This window comes from Rutilus rutilus, assembly GCF_951802725.1.
Source record: "Rutilus rutilus genome assembly, chromosome: 24".
NCBI lineage: Eukaryota > Metazoa > Chordata > Actinopteri > Cypriniformes > Leuciscidae > Rutilus > Rutilus rutilus.
This window is the reverse complement of record NC_140228.1, coordinates 11,957,620-11,978,488: the sequence shown is the minus strand read 5'-3', so window position 1 is coordinate 11,978,488 and position 20,869 is coordinate 11,957,620. Positions and strand designations below refer to the sequence as shown.

The 20,869-nt window shown below is 37.9% G+C and overlaps 1 protein-coding gene across 7 annotated transcripts in view; it reads right to left on the bottom strand.

Moving 5' to 3' along the window:
- The window catches only part of rps6ka3b (ribosomal protein S6 kinase, polypeptide 3b), a 41,730-nt gene that overhangs the window by 2,447 nt on the left and 18,414 nt on the right, over positions 1 to 20,869 (bottom strand). For 3 of the 7 annotated variants that reach the window (XM_084398170.1, XM_084398173.1, XM_084398172.1), the window contains 19 exons: positions 11,949 to 12,065; positions 10,961 to 11,042; positions 9,599 to 9,679; positions 9,437 to 9,516; positions 9,206 to 9,312; positions 8,213 to 8,250; positions 7,046 to 7,188; positions 6,714 to 6,784; positions 5,752 to 5,840; positions 5,136 to 5,200; positions 4,943 to 5,045; positions 4,630 to 4,751; positions 4,372 to 4,497; positions 3,566 to 3,655; positions 2,923 to 3,081; positions 946 to 1,107; positions 791 to 867; positions 601 to 718; positions 375 to 515 (listed from right to left, as the gene is read on the bottom strand). In XM_084398170.1, coding sequence (XP_084254296.1) covers positions 375 to 515; positions 601 to 718; positions 791 to 867; positions 946 to 1,107; positions 2,923 to 3,081; positions 3,566 to 3,655; positions 4,372 to 4,497; positions 4,630 to 4,751; positions 4,943 to 5,045; positions 5,136 to 5,200; positions 5,752 to 5,840; positions 6,714 to 6,784; positions 7,046 to 7,188; positions 8,213 to 8,250; positions 9,206 to 9,312; positions 9,437 to 9,516; positions 9,599 to 9,679; positions 10,961 to 11,042; positions 11,949 to 12,065 — 1,971 coding nt within the window. Of the gene's footprint in view, positions 1 to 374; positions 516 to 600; positions 719 to 790; positions 868 to 945; positions 1,108 to 2,922; positions 3,082 to 3,565; positions 3,656 to 4,371; positions 4,498 to 4,629; positions 4,752 to 4,942; positions 5,046 to 5,135; positions 5,201 to 5,751; positions 5,841 to 6,713; positions 6,785 to 7,045; positions 7,189 to 8,212; positions 8,251 to 9,205; positions 9,313 to 9,436; positions 9,517 to 9,598; positions 9,680 to 10,960; positions 11,043 to 11,948; positions 12,066 to 12,321; positions 12,414 to 20,869 lie in introns of those variants that run through there. The other 4 variants (XM_084398169.1, XM_084398174.1, XM_084398171.1 and 1 more) reach the window with 3 other exon arrangements.

The window sequence follows — 20,869 nt, the reverse complement described above, 5'->3', positions numbered from 1 at the left end:
GTATGCATCAACTTGTCTTAGTTAAGGGAATAACATAGTTTAATATGAAAAAACGGTGGAGTGTTCCTTTAAAGCAAATATTTTTAAGCATATTAAAATTGAAAACAAATATATTTATATGCAAATAAATTTTCTAATAAATGCAGGCTTGATGAGCATAAGAAACTTCTTTCAAAAACATAAAAAATAGTAATGTTTTCAAACTTTTGACCGGTAGTGTATATTTTATAAACAGAATATCTAGCCGATTCAACAGCTGAGCAAAAAACCTTGGGAACCTTGTGAAGCATTTCAGGGTCAGAGTAAAATATTTATGTGAACACTTTTAGATATTTAGGTTTTATCTAAAGCACAGTGTGCAGACAGGACCAAACCTTAACCAGATGGGGGGCGTCGTGTCTGTTCAGCTGGTATTTGGGGAGCTGGTCTTTGTGCACAATCCAGGGATGTCTCAACACCTGTGCAGCTGTTAGTCTCTGATGAGGGTCTACATGCAACATCTTAGACACCAAGTCCTGTAGAGAACAACAACGAATGATTATTTTTGTCTGGTGGTTCTGTTTTGAAGTGTATATTCAGATGCTCTTCTCAGGTGGGCACCTTTGCCTCGAGCGAAACAGAGTTCCAGTATCCCCCAGTGAGAGAAAACTTCCCACTGCCGATCCGAGCCAGGATCTCCTCCGGCGTGTCCTCGGGGCCATTAGCAAATGGCGTAAATCTGAGAAAAAGCTCGGTGTCAATTGAATAGAAACACATTTTGTAAACTATAGTGCTAAGTTTAAATACTTACCCAGTTAACATTGTGTACAGAAGGACACCTAAACTCCAGATATCACAGGCAGCATCATAACCCTGTTTCTTCAGCACCTGGGGACCAAAGTGATGTTCTCCGATCAAGAAACTCACATTTATTTGATAAAATATTGTGCCACCTGAAAAACGTACCTCTGGGGCCACAAAGTTGGCAGTATAACATGGCGTCATCAGCAGTCCGTTTTCCGCTCTCAGCTGCTTGGCAAAGCCGAAGTCGCAGATCCTGATGGACTCGGGATTCCCAGATTCATCAACATAAAGAATGTTACTGGGCTTTAGATCCCTGTGAACCACCTGAATAGGAAGTTTAAATTAGAACCAAGGAGCTCAAAATGTGCATATGATTTAGGCCCATTATTTTACAAAACAACAGTAAAATTACAATAATAACATGTATGGTTGTCTTAATTTCTTTGCGTTCATTTAAGTGGCTTTTATAAACGTGCCATATAAAATAAAAACAATACTGGTTTGCATCTTGAGAAAACAATTGCACTGTAATTTTAAAATACATCAGTGCAAGTTGCTTTCAGTTAAAAGAGCTTAAACATGCATTTTAGTTTGGGACTAGGCTTAAGCCTTGTCTCTAAAACCAGGCATATATTTATATAATTACATCACAGTTTGATGATCGCACTAAGCCGTATCACATTCTCACAACCATTCATTGTCAAAATTCATTAAAAAAAAAAAGTTATCGGGCAATTGGCGAGTAACACCGTTTTAATGCCAGCTTTTACTTGCATTTAGCCCATTGACCTGGCTAACATGCTGAGGGGTGTCTGGCAGATGGCGGCGCGAGCTCGTGCAGGGCTGTCAGAAGCAATCCGTGCATGAAATTAATATATTAAAAAATTTAATATTTGAGTTGGTTTAGTAATTGATTTCAATCATAAAATACAGTAATCACCTTCCCACCCCATGGAAATCCGTATAAATACAGAAAAATCACATCCCTGAATTAAATTTTTTTTTTATAGCTTTTGTAAAAATGAATATTATCGTTTTATTTATAGTAATAATAATAATAATGATACATACACACACACACACACAGTACACACACACTTATTTTTATACTGTAAAAACTGTTCTTTCCCTTTACACTAACCCTACACCTAAACCTACCCATCACAGAAAACCTTCTGCATTTTTACATTTTCAAAAAACATAACTTAGAATGATTTATAAGCAGTTTTCCTCATGGGGACCAAAAAAAGTCCCTACAAGAATATCAGATATTGCCATCTTTGTGGGGAAATTTTTTAGTCCCCATGAGGAAAACAGCTCATTTTGTCCCCATAATGAAGTGCTTAATAGGCCCCCCACACACACACACACAAAATATGTCTAAAAAAATTTGGGTCAGAATGATTGTTTCAAAAATGTTGGGGTCAGAATGATTTATTTTTTAAGAAATTAATACTTTTATTCAACAAGGACACATTCAATTGATCAAAAGTGACTGTAAAAACATTTATAATGTTAAAAACTATTTCTATTTCAAATAAAGGTTGTTTATTTGACCTTTCTATTCATCAATGAGTCCTTAAAAATGTATCCTGGTTTCCACAAAATTACTAAACAGCACAACTGTTTTCAACATTGATAATAATAAGAAATGTTCTTGAGCAGCCATATTAGAATGATTTCTTTAGGATCATGTGACACTGAAGACTGGAGTAATGATGCTGAAAATTAATTTTATATATATATATATATATATATATATATATATATATATATATAAAAAAAAATTATAATAGAAAATAATTACATTAAATTGTTTTGGTAAGTATTGGTAAGCGTTAGAGATATCTTTCAAAATATATTTAAAAAAAAATCGTACAGACCCCATACTTTCTAACAGTAGTGTATATTACAGTAGTATCTATTGCGGTCTGAATGTGCCCCTCTTGAGTATCTCTACATTAGAGCCATTATAAACCAGTATGTGGTAAGACACCAGAGGCACGGTCTCACAAAGCTTCATTTGTTTCCCAAGATCACAATCTTAACGTACTTGAGCTGGGCTTTAAGTTTCAACATATTGAATTGCGGCACACATTTTACAGTTTGTTCTTTCCTATAGTTTCAGTGGTTTCATACCCCTTGAGTGTGCAGGTACTCCACAGTCTTTGTGATGGTGTACAACACAGCGCTGGCCTCCCGTTCTGAGAAGAACTTCTGCCTGAGGATCTTATCCAGCAATTCCCCTCCCTTTAGCAGTTCTGTCACCAGATACACTGAGCGGCCATCATCGTACACCTGCAAACAGCGACATAGTTATATTAGTTTATCATGGATAATCTCTTCTATTTTATTACTACCTTCACTTTTCATTAAATGCTATTGCAATGTGTTCTGCATTACATAACAATATGATTAAGGATATTTATATATGCAACAAAATGAATTTTGCGTTTGAAACCAATCAAGGAACACTTGAATCAGATGCATTTCTAATGTGTGGAAACATACTGGAAACGATAATGGATAACCTGCTCTGAGTAATTTTCAGGAGAGACGGTAAGAGCAGGAACTCATTACACTATTCCCTCATTCCGGAAATGTCAGAGCAGAATCGGTTTCAGGTAAACACATCAATGCTCTTTGAAAAGAACAAGACATTATCTTAATATAATTGCATTCGGCCAATAAGACAAAGCTCGGAGTCGGCCCCCGCAGACTATTGTTTTCCATCCTGATTGATGAAAATAAAAAGACTGCATCCTTGTTTTTAAACACTCACATCTTTCAAGGTGATTATATTTGGATGTTGTCCATAGCGTAACAGAATTTCCACCTCATCCGTTGGATCCCGTTTAGCTTTATTGATTATCTAAACATAAAATATATAGAGACATTAATCACAATGTCCAAGAAACACAGCATAAAAAGGGCCAGGCAGGATAAAATTGTCTTGGAAAAGGCCAGAAATGCTTTTAAAGAACAGTTTTAGTAGGGATGGGCAGAAATAAAAATTCTGTCCAATAAGCTCATAATTATTTAATTTATTATGAATTAATTAGCATAGAAATTCTACTAAATAATAATAAAAAATTTTTTTAAATGTCTAATAATAAAAAAATAAAACCATGCAACAAATTAATTTTGCCATTATAATCTACAAAATGAAAAATGGATATTCATTTTGAGTTTTGATGAATATTACAAATCAAAACAGTGTTATTAAATTAGTAGTGTTTTTAAAGTTATTTAAAGTATAATAATAATAATAATAAAAAAAATATTTCTATATTTAAAAACGTTACTAATTTAATAACACTGTTAAACTGTCATATTTAGCAAATCTCAAAACCAAGTATGAAATATCCCTTTTTCACTCTTCACATTTATACTGGTTTTAGTTTTTAGTATTTTATTTTGAATCTAAATGTAAGCATACATATGGGAAATCAACATGCACAATTAAATATCCAATATTGACCAGTACCGGTTTATGTTGCTATCAATTTGCCAAGGTGTTCTGGGCGGTCTATTTGAGATTTACTGCCTTAATGAAAGTGTGTTGGTTTAATATAACTCTCTCCTCACCTTCACGGCATACTCCATGCCTGTGCTTTTCTGTATGCAGCGTCTGCAGATAGAATACGAGCCAACTCCGATATCCTCCTTCACCTCATATGCGTCATTAAACTGTGACACGTTTCTGTGAAGCTGCTACAGACAGAAAACAACCAGATGTAATGCTGACATACATTATGACTCATAACCAGACCTTAAACACAGTCATTATTACAGCATATACTATGAGGAAAGAGGCTTAATTTGGTTCTCCATAAGAGTGTATACCTGAACTATAGAGCTCATACTGTTCTGCAGGGGTTGAGACTCTTCTTCTGAGCTGATGGCCACAAAACTAAAACCTCTGAAGAGTTGATTGGCATTGGCACTAGGGGGTACACCTGGTGAGTCTGAACAAAAACACAGCGGTTTTGATCTACTCATTAAATACACCATCAAATAATCCGACAGATTTCAAAAGGCCTAGAAGCATTTAATTAAATAGGTTTTTATATATTTGTCTGAAAGGGGATTAAAGACGGACGGCAAACACAGTCTACCTGATCTAGGGTCAGACACAGTCGGTTATAAGCTGATGTACCTTTGGGAGTTTTTGCTGTAAATTCTGGGTCAAAGTAGAAAGTGTCGTCTGGTCTCCCAGAGGCTGGTTTGAAGGGCGGGTGAAGCTCTCTTCTAAATAGTTTCTTAGACAAACAAGGCATGAAAAAACCTTTAAAACCACCACGCATAGTGTCACTTCTTCATTGTAAATGCACTTTCCTGTAAATACTTACATTCCAGTCAATGGTAGAATAAAACGGGTGTCTCTTTATCTCTTCAACTCCATCTGCGCCAGCACCTGCAGACAAGCATAGTCAAGTTCAAATCAAATATGCAGAACTCAATATACAGAAATGAATGTCTAGTCAGTCTAATACACTACTGTTCATAGTTTGGGGTCGGTAAGATTTTTTAATGTTTTTGAAAGACTTTTAAGGCAACTAAGTCTGCATTTATTTGATCAATAATACAGTAAAACAGTAATATTGTGAAATATTATTATAATTTAAAATAACTGTTTTCTATTTTAATATATTTTAAAATGTCATTTATTCCTGTGATGGCAAAGCTGAATTTTCAGCATCATTACTCCAGTTTTCAGTGTCACATGTTACTTCAGAAATCATTCTATTTGCCGCTCAAGAAACATTTATTATTATTATCATCATCACATTTTTTGAGGAAACCGTGATACATTTTTTCATGATTCTATGAATAATAAAGTCCAAAAGAACAGCACTTATTTGAAATAGAAATTTTACTCTCACATTTGATCAAGCATTATTAATGCATTATTGCTGAACAATAGTATTAATTTCTTCACAAAAAAAAAAAAACGAGTGGGCTTACCTAATCTATTGGAAGGGTTTCGTTTGAAAAGACTCCTGAGGAGACTCTGAGCTTCTGAGCTCAGAAACTGAGGCATCCCCAGCTTCGCCCTACAAAAGGAGAGGTCAAAAGTCAAGATAGAGGTCAGAGAGTCAGCACACGCATGGAAAGTTCACATACAATTTGATGCATAAAGAAAGGTCATCCTGATGGACGTTGATCATCCCTTTATGGTAAGTGCTGGTCGTTGACCAATCAGATTGACATACTCTCATTTTAATGTTCTGTCCAAAAAACTAAAGTGTTTTTCTATATCATAAGTCATGCAGGTAATTTAATTTACATGTTGGCCAGTTCTAAGTGGGCAATTTTTCTGACCACAATGTGCTGCAATGTGTGTCAGACCTTGTGGTGATATAGTCAAATTATGGTAAAATATCTGTCTACACAAGCCTAGAGGTCAACTTACAAAAAGGAGGACAAAGACATAGTCAGACACTGTCGTATGCAGTGATGTCACTTCCACAGCTAACACTTTGTGTATTTATATCAGTGACAATTGTCTGTTCTTATCAGTCCTCAGCAGAAGCCTCAAATGAACACTGTAATTGACAAACCCTCATCTCGCCTTCACTCTGAAGGTCTGCAGTCATTCCACTAAAACCACATTACTAGTTTATCAAAGCCATCAAACTTTGATTATAATCATCCAGCACAGCAGTGCTAATGTGGCGCGCCTGAGCGTTATTCACCCCTCAGCGTGTGTTATGTGCGGTTCCATGTTTACTGATGGTTAAGTGGTTAGTCTTTAGGCTAAACAGCACTGTCAGCTAAACCAAGGGCTTATCCTCGTCACTTCAGCACTTAGCATCCAGATGTTATTCAGACCAATTCCGCTGGCTTTCCCACTCAGACTGGATGACTGTGTTTAGATTATAGTGTTCCACCGAGAAGGCGGAAGGATAAGGCCGTCACACACTCACTTTAGAATCATAGTCATGGTTTCCTTGCGGTCCTTGCCTTGGAAAGGCAGCGTTCCAGTCAGCATTTCAAACTGAGGATGGAGAGCAAAACACGTTACTGATGGTTGAAGGTGCTGGAACACTATTCCAGGTTGTTCCGGCCCAGTTTAAGAAGTGTTCAAGATTTAATTTATCATAATCGTAATTTAATAATTATATTTTAAAATCACAAAAAATTCATAAAATAAAATAAAACTTTTAATGAGGAAACAAATGATCAGCTTTAATGGGTATATACAGTATATAAAATGCACAATAGACAAAAATAAAAACAGGAAGTGACACTCCCTCACCATGAGTACACCGTAAGACCACCAGTCAGCACTATAAGTGTGTCCTCTTCGGTTCACCACCTCGGGAGCCATGTACTCTACCGTCCCGCAGAAAGAATATGCTTTATTTTCATGATCGATCGACTCCTTACTGAGTCCAAAATCTGAAGACACACACAAACACACTTTCAGTACAGGAACATCAATAGGCACGTTTCCATTACAGATTTGCGCAAAACTTTTGCGATTTTTTTCTAAATGTCGACAAAAAACGATTGCGAAATGACGCCGTTTCCATTAACCGATGTTATGCTACTAAAACTAAACCTAACATTTTTTTCCTCTCGCGATAAGTAAAGTCATTCCAAAAATCATGGCAACGGACATTGGTAGGTTTATGTACTATATCCCACAATCCCAGCCACTGCACTGGCCATTATTATTAATCAAAGGAGACGTATGTGTGTTATCCAATCATTAATGATAAGGAAAGACCCTTATACTTGAGAGCGGCACATATGAGGTGTTTCTGGGTGTTTCACTCATTTCTGCATCGAGGTCTTTGATTGTGGCATTTATTTGAGGTTTAGAATCCAGTATTCCTGTAATTATTTTGTCTTTTATGAATTTAATAAAGAACTGTCTCGTATTCTGTCCAAACACACCGCGTCATCTACGCCAGGTGACCTGTAAATGCGCAAAAACTGTTTCCAGTGCAGTTTTGCAAAATATTTCTTTTTCGAATTGCCTGAAAAACCACCTCATGCGAGCGTAAAAACTTTTTGCGATAAATGGGAGTTTTTGCGAAAATTACCTGTTTCCATTAAGCGTATTTTCAATTCGCAATTTCAATTTGCGCTCTTTAAAGTATATATAAAGATATATATAAGCTTAATATAAATATTTATAAATGCTATATTAGTATATAAATCATGCTAAAATAGCACTGGGCCCAATCTCAGTTTCCAACAATCATTCCTCAAAATCGAATTTTCCCCATATTAGTTCTGTGCAGTTCACTTTCTCATTTAGTGTAGTTTAGATGGTCATAAACCTCTACAGAGTGAAGGTTAATGCGTATGTCTGTCCTCCCATGAGGCTGCAGTTTAACGGTATCAACACAAAGCCCTAAATGCTCAAGGTGGCACCATGCTGATGCAGCCATTCCAGCAATCTGAAATTACCTACCTGTCAGCTTTATGTGGCCTTCCTCATCCAAGAGAATGCTGAAATTACACAGAATCACAGCGTTAAAAAGCCATTTAACAGAGCATGAACACATTCGTACAAAGGGTCCCCTTACTTTCTATCGCCATTCCCACCCTGCGCCATAAGGACATATCTCTATGTGTCACGGCTACAAGACTACAACCATTATTTTTATAGCCTTGTTCTCTCCAGACATAAAAGTGATTTATGGACGACCTCAAAGACGGCAATGAGGTAGGATTAAAAAAAGGAGAACAAGTGAAGGTGTTTTGACTGACAAATAATGAAAAATAAAAGGACAAATGGAAGTATGGAAAGAAAATATATACACTACTGTTCAAATGTTTCCCCTCCCCAAAAAAGTCTCTTAAGCTCACCAAGGCTGCATTTATTGGAATTTGTTTTTGAAATATTATTACAATTATAAATAACTGTTTTCTATTTTAATATATTTCAAAATGTAAACCTGAATTTTTGCAGCTTGTACTCGTGTATTCAGTGTCACGCGATCCTTCAAATGCTGATTTGATGCTCAAAAAACATTTCTCATTACTATCAATCTTGCAAACAGTTGTGCTGCTTAATACTTTAGTGGAAACCCTGATACATTTTTTTCAGGATTCTTTGATGAATAGAAAGTTCAAAAGAACAGCATTAATTTGAAATAGGAATCTTTTGTAACATTATTAATGTATTTACTGTCACATTGGATCAACTTAAAGAATCCTTGCTGAACAAGTTTTTTAAAAATATATTTTTCCCCCACAAGAATTCTCTCCCTCAGACAAAAAGTCTAAAAGTGTAAAAGACAAAGTCTAAACAATGCTTAAATAAAGACTTATTTTTCCATTTTATGCACTTTTAAGAAGTCTGGTTTCTGTGTTTTAAAAACTTTAAAATGAAATAATAAATAATGACATTTTTTATCCATTTGGGTGAATTATTCTGTGTTTATTTGAGAACATTCAGTACTTCTCTGGTTTCAGATCTCTGTAGATGATGCCTAGACCATGCAGATGATCCAGAGCCAAAGCCAATTCAGCCAGATAAAACTTCACATCCTCCTCTGTGAACATCACCTGAGGAAAAGAGAACAGATGCTTTAAATTTCAATCAGACATTCTCTTCCTAAGTGTGCAGTCGTGGCGAAAATGGACTTGGCTATATATGAGACTGTGCTTGGGGCAACCATTCACTATTTACCTCTTTTGACAGTCGAGTAAAGAGATCGCCTCCTCTTAAAAAGTCCAGAATCAGATAGAGCTTTCCTTCGGTCTGGAATGCTGCAGGAAGTACACAAGAAGAGTGTGAGAAAGAGGGAATGGGTTCATGGTTACCATTGATTGGCTGATGACCTGCACTTACCATAGTGTAGCTTAACAATAAAGGGATGATTAACCTCCACCAGGATGTCCCGCTCCATCTTAGTCCTGACGCGATCTCGTACTGAAAACACGCATAAATAACAACACTTTTGTTTACTTCTATTGAGTTCACTAACTACATTTTCTCTCCCCTCTAACAATGTCCCCCCGCCCCCCGCCCAGAAATCTGGCACAGCAGAATTACGCAGATGGCACCGGATGACTAATTAAATAAAGGAGGGAGAAAAATGCAGTGCAAGAGAGACGAGCAAAGCTGAGAGCTGTAAGGGGAGGAGAGCATTTTACTCATGTGGATGTAGATGTGTTTATCATCTGGAGTGGCTGTTTTTTGTAGTTGAACCTTTGCACGAACACCGATTTACATTCTTAAACAGCTACAAATGGGAATTAACCAACCAACACGCTGAGATAAACAGAACTTAAACAGGTTATTGTGAAAAGAGTAAATACTTAGGAAGTTTTGTTAGATACTTAGGAAGTTAATTTAATATCTTGCTTTCACACCTGCAAGACTTCCTGTCGAGGGCAAAAACAATTAATTCATACTTACGGAAAAGGATTATAGCCAACTGGAACTAAAAGCCTTCCTTCTTGTTTTATTGCCTTTGTTTCAAAGAGTGAAATTTGCCAGCTCATGCTTCATACTATTCATAGATGATATATGACCCATGTCGATATGTGACTATTCAGAGAGCATTGGATATGTACAATAATAGAACTTAGAGAAGTTGGAGTGTAACAGAATTTGCTCTTTGTGTCAATATCAAATGTACCTATGTTAATGGATGATACCATAGATGATACCAGAGACCCTACAAAAAATTACAACACAATTCATTGGTTCTCTCTTGTTTTTGCGTGTTTCATTGCATTATCACAAATAAAACAATCGACTCAACGACTAGCACAACTTTGCAATATGCTTGTAAAATTCTTTACACATTTGTTTTATAATATTTGAATAAGGAGTGAATTTTCCTAGGCCGCACATCACTCTTGGCCACTACAGCATAGGCCCCGATCACCCACGGAAATAGCAGAGCACCTACGGAAAAACGCGAGATAGTCTCCATTCATTTTATCAAATAATAATAAAAAAAAAACGATTGAAAATCGAGACCCTCTCTGATTGGTGGATCTCACATCGGGTCCCGACGTATCGTAAATACACACAATTCTACCGTTATATTTAGCATTACAACATAACCTTGTGCTTTCTGTTTTTTGCACAATGATAAATTGCATTTTACAAAATTAACTCCAAACTCATCAGGTATGTCAGCGAGATAGCAACATTATGTCAGCATTGGCCACTGAAAAACCGCATTGGTCGACTTAATACCTTTTAGTGTGGCTTTTTTCAGCACTTTCATTGCGTATAGCTGTCCAACATCTGGGCCTGTTGTCTTCCTCACCAAAAACACCTGCAACACACAACCAAAATCAAGTCTTCATTAAAACAACAGTAAAAAACACAATTAGTTCTGTGCTGTACTGTGACACTGCAACCGAGGTGACCGTGACTAGTTCCACTTTTCCACTAGGCTTTTATCTGTGCTGATTATTTCTCAAAGCACAATACACACACACACACCAAATACTAAAAATATACTCGTATAGGTGGGCGGTATGACCAAAATCTTGTATCACTGTATGAGTAATTTTAAATCACATAAACAATATTTACACAAAATAGTCACTTTCCCAAAATGTTTTATTTATCACTTAATCTAATGACTTATTTACTTTAAAATTAAACAGATTGCATCTCATTTGAAAAAATGTTGTGCTATTTTTTGGAACGAGATGGATGCATACCAAAAGGTAAAATTATTCATTCATGTATTTGTGAAAATTTTAAAGTATGGGTTAACATGTATTAATTTAGACCATGCTTAAAATATAGCACTCAACTTTCTCCGACATGTAACAAAGGGCTAACAGGTTTTTAATATTATTTACGTACAATACTGAATTTATTAATATTCTGAATTAGCTTTTATTTTTATATTCTTAGTTGTATTATTTTTTAAGTTAAGTTTTAGTAATTTTGTTATGTACTTTTTAAATTCATTTTTTATATTTCTAATTTTCTATATAGCTTTTTATATATTTCTATCTAAATTTTAGTACTTAAACGGAAATTAGAAATGTTGCCTTGGCAACTAACCGAAACAAATTAAAAAAAATTCATCTAAAATTTATATATTTTATTTTATTTTACCCTTGGTATAAATGGTATAACAGAAGCTCCACCTGTTTATATATTTCTACCAACCTATATAATGTAAATAAAATCATACTTCACAGCCCAATTTGACATGACGTACCTTTCCAAAGGAGCCCTGTCCAAGCACCTTACGGAGCTCAAACTGCTGTGGGTCGGCCTTCTCCGATCCCTCCTTGACAAGATGTGTGATGCTGATCTCTTTAACAGACACTTCTTCCTGGAGAAAAGATGACAACAAGACACAGAGAGAATCACGTCAGCGAGAAACATGAAAACTTTGACAATGCCGTAGACGGTACAAATAAAAATTCAGACAAGTAAGCCGGAGAAAAGTTGGTCACCAGCCAGACAGAAAACACTTCTAGTGAATTCACTCGAATCCAATAATAAACCTGGACATGCAGCATGAAGTTAATACACGGATGGAATAAGCGGGAATGTTTGCGAAGCGGTCGCAAACGCATCACTCTCACCCACGCCACGCACATCACAGCAGTGCCCCATGGTGTCCCACGTGTTCCCGAGCCCGACCTGGGGCTCGGCACCCTGCTCCATACTCGAGGGAGGAGGGGGTTGAGCCCCGTCAATCCCCCTGCAGCGTGCGCCTGCTGCTGGGCTTCTGATGCTCAGAGAGAGCAAGACCAAACTCAGTTGAAAGCTTGTGTGACGGACAGCTTCCCACACGGTTGCCATGACACCGCCCCCAATCCTCCTGCTTCATCACAGTACCGGTGGGCGTGGAGAAGGGTGACTAAAGACACAACGTTCAAGCTCTTCTTTCCTCACTCTCTTCCTCCCACTCTCTCTCTCTCTCTCCATCCATTTCTCTTTGTCTCCCCCTCTAAATCCATCTGCCTTCAATCTCCACATGGTGAGATGATGTCATCCTACGTTGGCGTACCAGCACAGTGTCTTTCATGAAAGTGATGAAAGTTTATGGGCACCGACGGTCCTCAATCACTCGATATACGGAGACCCAAACAATAACAAAACCTTCACTATGATGCATTCAGATACAGTAGTAGCTTAGACAACGTTCAAAATCATCACAGCTATATTTTGGGTGCTTGACTGTGCAAAACACGCCATCAGGATGCTGTGGGTGGGGCTATGTGGTTGCTAAGGTATGCTAGGTGGTTGCTAGTGCTCACCCACTAGTCTCTGTCAAGATATTCTGGTCAGTAGATATTACATTTTTTAAATCTGGTAGCTTAGAACCAGTGTGGTTACTGTTAACTAAAACTACTAAAACCTTTTTTTTTGGTATATAAAACATAGCTGAAATAAAAAAATAAAAAATTAAAATATTAGATGGAAAAACCTGAACTTACCTTAAACAACAAAGAATTAGAAACTTTGCTTTTTCAACTAACTGAAATAATAATAAATGAAGTACATATTACTTTAAGGGCGCTTTCACACTTGGTTCGATTGCCTGTTCCGAATCCGAGTTCGAGTTCGATTGCTCCCCCCTCCCCCTGCCCACGATGGACTGTGTTCACATTATATTATTTGTATCCGAACCGCGGTACGCTTGCGTCATCAAGCTGCAGCTGGCGCGTAATCGTGTTGCTTGGTAACCGCTATGAATGAAAATGTCAGCATTTTTATGTGTGTTTTCCAGTTGGAAAGGTTTCCAAGGTTTCAATTTGTTCTGATGACCAAAGTAAACCCTTTCCGCTCATCATAAAATTGACGTGTGTGCGACTGACGACTGTCCTGTCGACCACATTATACGTCATCAATAGCGGTTCACTTCCGCGATTTGGTACGATTGCGTTCATATCAGCAGCGAACCGTACTGGAGTTCACATGAACTGTACCCTAGACCACCCTTTTTAAGCGGACTCGAGTACGGTTCGTGGGTGCGCACCCGAGTTCGGAAGACAGCTTTCACATCATCCAAACGAACCGAACTCTGACGTCATTCGAAACCGGGTGCGCACCAAAAGTGCTAGTGTGATAGCGCCATAAAACTAAAATGGAAACGCTAAGACACATTTATACTGTTAGATAAAAACAGTAAAGCTGCGTCCGAAATCGAAATACTTCCCAACTATATAGTATGCAGAAAAAAAGTATGCCAAAAGAGTAGTATGTCAGAATACATAGTATTCCAAAAACAGTAGGCGAAAAGTCCCCGGATTGCCTACTACTTCCGCCGAGATTCTGAAATGCACATTCGATGGACACTTTATTATCCCATGAGGCCACAGGAGGAGATTTATGAATGGAGGTGAAGCGAGGTGATCTACATAATGAGTCATTTGATTGAACTTCCAAAAGTCAGGACATTTTCACACAGAATGTGTTCAAAATTAACATTTATTGTTGCACACTATTGCATTCTCTTCTCAATACAATTTTGGAAAAAAGGCTGAGCAGTATGCAGCATGTTTGTAGTCCATTCCGAACACACCCTAGGATTTCCTACAATCCCTTGTGTAAAGCTCACAAGAGTTATGTAAAGTCTACTTCCACGAAGATCCCCAAATTCCCTCTTCCTCCCATCTCCAGTATCGCTAAAGCGCATGGAACCATAAATACCTCAGAGTCCCACGGAGAGCGATGTGGAAGCGAGGCCAGTGAATCCTCCATCCTGTTCCAGCCCAAATCACTCCGGCATCGTGTCAGTCTGGGATCCCTCAGAGCAGCCAGCATCCTGCCATGAGGTGCCGGATCTCCGTCCAGCCCTGACAGCGTTCCTAACCTTTCAGTCACTTCCTGAAGCCCCGTGGGCAAGTCTGTGGTATAATGGTGTAGCTGTCTTAGTCTAGTCCAGTCTGGAGAGTTTGTCTCTAGCATTTAAACCACGTGTTCCCCTGAAACAAGGTCGGTTTAGATAGTCAGAAAAATAATTAAACCAGTTGCACTCCACTTCAGATGCCTTCGCAAGTTCTTGCTGAAAAGCATGGGAAAGGGTGGGAAGGAACTTGTAATCTTCCTTGGAAGCATCCAGAAGTCTACAAAGCATCAATGCAAGCTCCGGTTTCCTGATATATGACAGAGAAAATCATCGAACCAATCGATGGAGGAAAGGAAAAGCTAAATGGAGGGAGGCAGGATCACCTGCACCATGTTAAGCACATACAAGCATCCAACCAGCAGCACCTCCCCGCCTCTCTCCTCGGCTCTCGCTGAGCAGAATTCACACCTCATCTCAATGTCGCCAAGAATGGAAACTGATACTTCAGAATGAGAATGAGTCGCTAACGCTTTAGAGTCCAAATGCAAGTTGATAGAAACACAAAAGGAGGCATTTAAAATCAGAGCCATGTGTACTAAAAAGATCAAAGGTATACGAAAAAGTGTTAAAGGCATGAGGCTTGACTCCAGCATGCTTTACAGTGCGTTTGTTTCCAGAACTGTATGTGGATTGTGGTGGAAGTGTTGTGTGCTTGTGGTGGTAATTTAGAGACTGCAGAGTACAGATGGTGACAATACAGGATGTTCATTAGTGTTCATTTCGTTTAACGAAATCTATGACGAAAAATGTTCGTTGACAACCTTTTTTTCCATGACCAAGATGAGACGATGACAAGGCGACACCATTAAACGATAACTGTGATTATATCAACGTGAAATATCATTGACGAAAAAAGACGAGACTAAAATGTAGGTAAAAAAAAATAAAAGAGTGATTTTGGTCAAGTTTTGTTTTCATCAAATAAAAGAGAAGACAAGTTTTTAACAAGCCGCACACAATATTTCTTTACGCCACGTCAGCAACAAGGCTATTTTCATGGCGAAAACAGAATAAACAACATAATTCATACAATTAACAAAAAACGATACAAGACATTTCAGGTTAATACAAGATATAAATCCTAAAATACAGGGTGGGCCATTTATATGGATACACCGTAATAACATGGGAATGGTTGGTGATATTAAAGTCCTGTTTGTGGCACATTAGTATATGTGAGGGGGCAAACTCCTCAAGATGGGTGGTGACCATGGTGGCCATTTAGAAGTCGGCCATCTTGGATACAACTTTTGTTTTTTCAATAGGAAGAGGGCCATGTGACACATCAAACCTATTGGTAATGTCACAAGAAAAACAATGGTGTGCTTGGTTTCAACGTAACTTTATTCGTTCATGAGTTATTTACAAGTTTCTGACCACTTATAAAATGTGTTCAATGTGCTGCCCATTGTGTTGGATTGTCAATGCAACCCTGTTCTCCCACTCTTCACACACTGATAGCAACACCGCAGGAGAAATGTCAGCACAGGCATCCAGTATCCGTAGTTTCAGGTGCTGCACATCTCGTATCTTCACACCATAGACAATTGCCTTCAGATGACCCCAAAGATAAAAGTCTAAGGGGGTCAGATCGGGAGACCTTGGGGGCCATTCAACTGGCCCACGACGACCAATCCACTTTCCAGGAAACTGTTCATCTAGGAATGCTCGGACCTGGCACCCATAATGTGGTGGTGCACCATCTTGCTGGAAAAACTCAGGGAACGTGCCAGCTTCAGTGCATAAAGAGGGAAACACATCATCATGTAGCAATTTCAAATATCCAGTGGCCTTGAGGTTTCCATTGATGAAGAATGGACCCACTATCGTTGTACCCCATATACCACACCAAACCATCACTTTTGTTGTTCCAACAGTCTTGGAGGGATCCATCCAATGTGGGTTAGTGTCAGACCAATAGCGGTGGTTTTGTTTGTTAACTTCACCATTCACATAAAAGTTTGCCTCATCACTGAACAAAATCTTTGGGGTCATCTGAAGGCAATTGTCTATGGTGTGAAGATACGAGATGTGCAGCACCTGAAACTACGGATACTGGATGCCTGTGCTGGCATTTCTCCTGCGGTGTTGCTATCAGTGTGTGAAGAGTGGGAGAACAGGGTTGCATTGACAATCCAACACAATGGGCAGCACATTGAACACATTTTATAAGTGGTCAGAAACTTGTAAATAACTCATGAACGAATAAAGTTACATTGAAACCAAGCACACCATTGTTTTTCTTGTGACATTACCAATAGGTTTGATGTGTCACATGGCCCTCTTCCTATTGAAAAAACAAAAGTTGTATCCAAGATGGCCGACTTCTAAATGGCCACCATGGTCACCACCCATCTTGAGGAGTTTGCCCCCTCACATATACTAATGTGCCACAAACAGGACTTTAATATCACCAACCATTCCCATGTTATTACGGTGTATCCATATAAATGGCCCACCCTGTACATTTAGGTGATACTTTTTTTTAAATACATCAGTTAAACACATATCTGAATAGAAACATTGCAGTCCAGTAAAATATGTTTAATAGTCATTGTAGTTTGACATGAAAGGCATGATGGTGGTTCTTCACCTTTTAATAAATAACCATGTGTAAGTCTCGTATGACCTAAACGGCATTTAGTAAAAACAACTTGATCATACCTACAGTAGATTTTAAATGAGTAAAAAACATTCTTCTTATACTAGGACTATATTCCTTTTTCCTATTTTATTACAGGTCTGAGATCAGAGGGTGGAATTTGACATTCTGAAATATTAAAGTTAAAGTTCCTTCACACAGATTAAAAATGAGTAAAAACTGCACCTTTAGGGGTACAACAGTTTGTCGCTAGGGCAGTGCCCTTAAAAGGACATCTTTGTACCTTTTTAATCACTAAAAGGTTCATAGTACCTTAAGGTACGTATTGCTACTCTAAGGTACTAATATGCACCTTTTATGGGTAAAAAGGTACAACAATGTCCTTTTAAGGGCACTGCCCTAGCGACAAGCTGTTGTACCCCAAAAGGTCAAATGTACTCACTTTTTATTATGTTTTGAAAAGAGATAAAAACATACTTTTGAATGGTGAATTTTGTATGTATAAAGATATAAATAAAAATAAGATTCATTCATTTATATTTAATCTTTTTTAAAATTTTAAATATATATTTTGGCAATGAAATGGTTGCTAATAAATTTTTTATACTCATTTGCAAGTATTGATAGTGTGCAGGAGTTCCTTGTTTTTTTTAAATATATATTTAGAATTTTTTTATTTTACAAAATGCCTACAAATTGTATCTAAGAGGAAAAACACCCTCAAACTCAAAAACTATATAATTAAATACATCATCATAAAGTTTGTTTTGAGTGTCTGATACATGCCTTCCGGAGGTACACGTCAGCTCTGGGGCAAAACAGAAACCCGATCACTGTCCACACTACGGTAGTAGTACTCACCGTTCTGCTGGGGAATCTTTCAGGCTGTCTCTGAAACAACCTCCGTAGAGCCTTCAGCCTGCATTGAAGCATGTGGATCACTGCCTCAGCAAAAACAAGTGTCCAGGGCTTAGTGGCCGCCATACCGCTAGTGCCCTGCTTCTGCCTCTGGTCCGGAGGAACCCGGTCCAAGTGTATGTGTGTGTGCCAAGATATGCAAGAAGTTGTAAGGAGTGAGAGCCTGGATGACAATCACTGACTCACAGGGGGGAAAGCCCAGTCCTGAAGGAGGGAGTGTTAAAGCCAAACTGGGAGATTCCCCTCTGCGAACCCACCAATCCCTCTGGTACATAGTCCAGGAGATCCCAACAACACTTTCTCAGCTGACCATTCACACAGAGACACATACACGCCTTGTTTCAGGATGTTGGGCTACAGCTGAGATTAGCAACACCTGTTGTAAAGTCCAGTGGTGCAATACAAGAACTGTCCCCTTCAAACAGAGACCATAGGTGTGCAGAACACACAGTGAACTTTCAATTAGCTCCACAAACACCTAAAAAAAACCCCCACAGCTGGTTACAAAAGTAATCAATGTTGATATCTATAGACTATTGTGGTTTATGGCTGTTTTAATAATACTAAGTATAATATATAATAATCACTGCGGTGTTTGATATATACACACAAACCATAGCAATATAAAACGGATATATAAACGTTCATATCTGCCCGGCCAAAAAAAAATAAAAGTCGGGGCTTGGATTTAAATAGGCAAATGCTTAAGAGTCTATGATTGGATCATTATTACAGTAATTATTATGTTTTAGCATGTTAAAGAAAGAATGTAAAAGAATGGTTGGGAGGGAGCATGAAGAATCATTTTCACACATGAATAGGCACCTCAGAGTCCAGACCTTAAAATCATTCAAAGTCTTTGGGGTGTGCTGGAGGGGACTTTACAGAGTGCTGGACTTTTGCACCGTCAATACAAGATCTTGACCAAAAATTTACGCACATCTTAATGGAAATAATGTTATTTCCATCAAGAGATGCATCAACTTTTGGTCAAGATCTAGTGTGATTCATGTGTGAAAATGATTCTTCATGCTCCCTCCCAACCATTCTTTCACAATTTGAGCCTGATGAATCTTGACACTGTCATCATGGAATATGGCCATGATGTGTCTTCCTACATGGTTGTTTAAGAAATGAAAAGCTATACACTCCATCAAGTAGGGTTAGAAGAACTGTTGCCAAAACATATAACATGCTAGAACCATAATAATCACTGCGATAATGACCCAATCATAGATTCTTAAGTATTTGCCTATTTAAATCCAAACAACGCCTTTTTTTGGGGGCCGGGCAGTGTATATATTTAGTTGAAAATGACAAGTAATGGTTTTGCATCATGCCATCTTTTTCCAGCAAAAAGTGTTTTTGTGGAGTTACACTGTAATGAGTATTATCCATTGGCAAGTTTGGTACATTTTGGAACCAACAGAAAATTGACTAAATATTGTCTGAATAATCAAAAAGTAAATTTCCTTTACACCATTGGTTACCAAAGAGGACATTACAGAGGGACAATACCAGCTTATGGGGATCTCCAAAGAGGAACATACAATCCACTCAAACTCTATTTTCCACCTCTCCATGCTCGTAGATCCTGTCAGCTGCACGTATGGAATTCTGGGAGTCAGTTTCACTAAAGCCGCTTGCGCAACACAATTAACAGCTCTGCTGGCCTGGCTTTGAGGACCTTGAAGTCAGAAAGGCAAACTCTATGCTCCATAAACAGGACGCCACACTCCCCATTTTCCACTCGGATGACACAAGCTCATCCAACAGCTCTGAAAAGAGTACATTATCATAGTACGAAAAGAGTTTCCTATTACGATAAGTCAGGTGCCAACAAACAGAAGCAGACCGTGGCAAACTCCGATTTGAACTGTGCTCTGGGTTTGGGTTTTGCGTGAGTGTGAGCACAATGGGTTATGCAACTCAACGGAGTACGTTTCTCAGTTCAGAGAGCAGCTGTGAAATCTTTGAGGATCCAGTTTCTCTCATTATACTGATGAATCTCAAGGTCAGACGTAGTGAATGACACAAGTGAGAGTTTGACGCTCCATTCTAGAACATGAGATAAAACATCTTAAAACTCAAAAGACATCAGAGACAGGTGCACTGTGGGAACTCGGAGTAGACTAATATATAAGATATAAAACATAAGGACCTAAATAAATCAAAACATGACAGCCTAATGTTAATGTTAAATAAAAAAAATATGCTTTATGCTGACATATTGAGCTGTGAAGCTCATGTGGGTGACAGAAGTTTGAATACATTTCCTGATTCCTTTTGCCTTCATTAATTTCAATTTTTTCCACTATTTTTAGTAAAAATGGCATAAGGCTGTAAAATTAAAATAATTTAAAAAAGTTTCTAAAGTAAATAAAGATTAAACAATATGCATTGATATATTAATATTTAATAACATAACTCTGAAAAAGTATTTTCTTCTAGTGCATCAACAAATTCCTTCAATAACATATCCAATATCAATCTATATTCTTAAGAAAAATGAAGTTTGTGCATTTTTTAAGAGACAAAAAAAGATTTCTACATGAAGCAAATGGAATGGAGATGGAGGCATAATTTATTCATACATTTCCGAGAGGGGGACAGGAAGATCAATAGAGCTAATCAATTATAAGTGAGCTAGTGTCCTCGACATGGTCCAACTCAAAGCTTTGGCCCACAGCATTAAGCATTCTGTAATATTTCAACTGACAGAAACACTTACGAGCTGAATGACTAATCCAAAAAG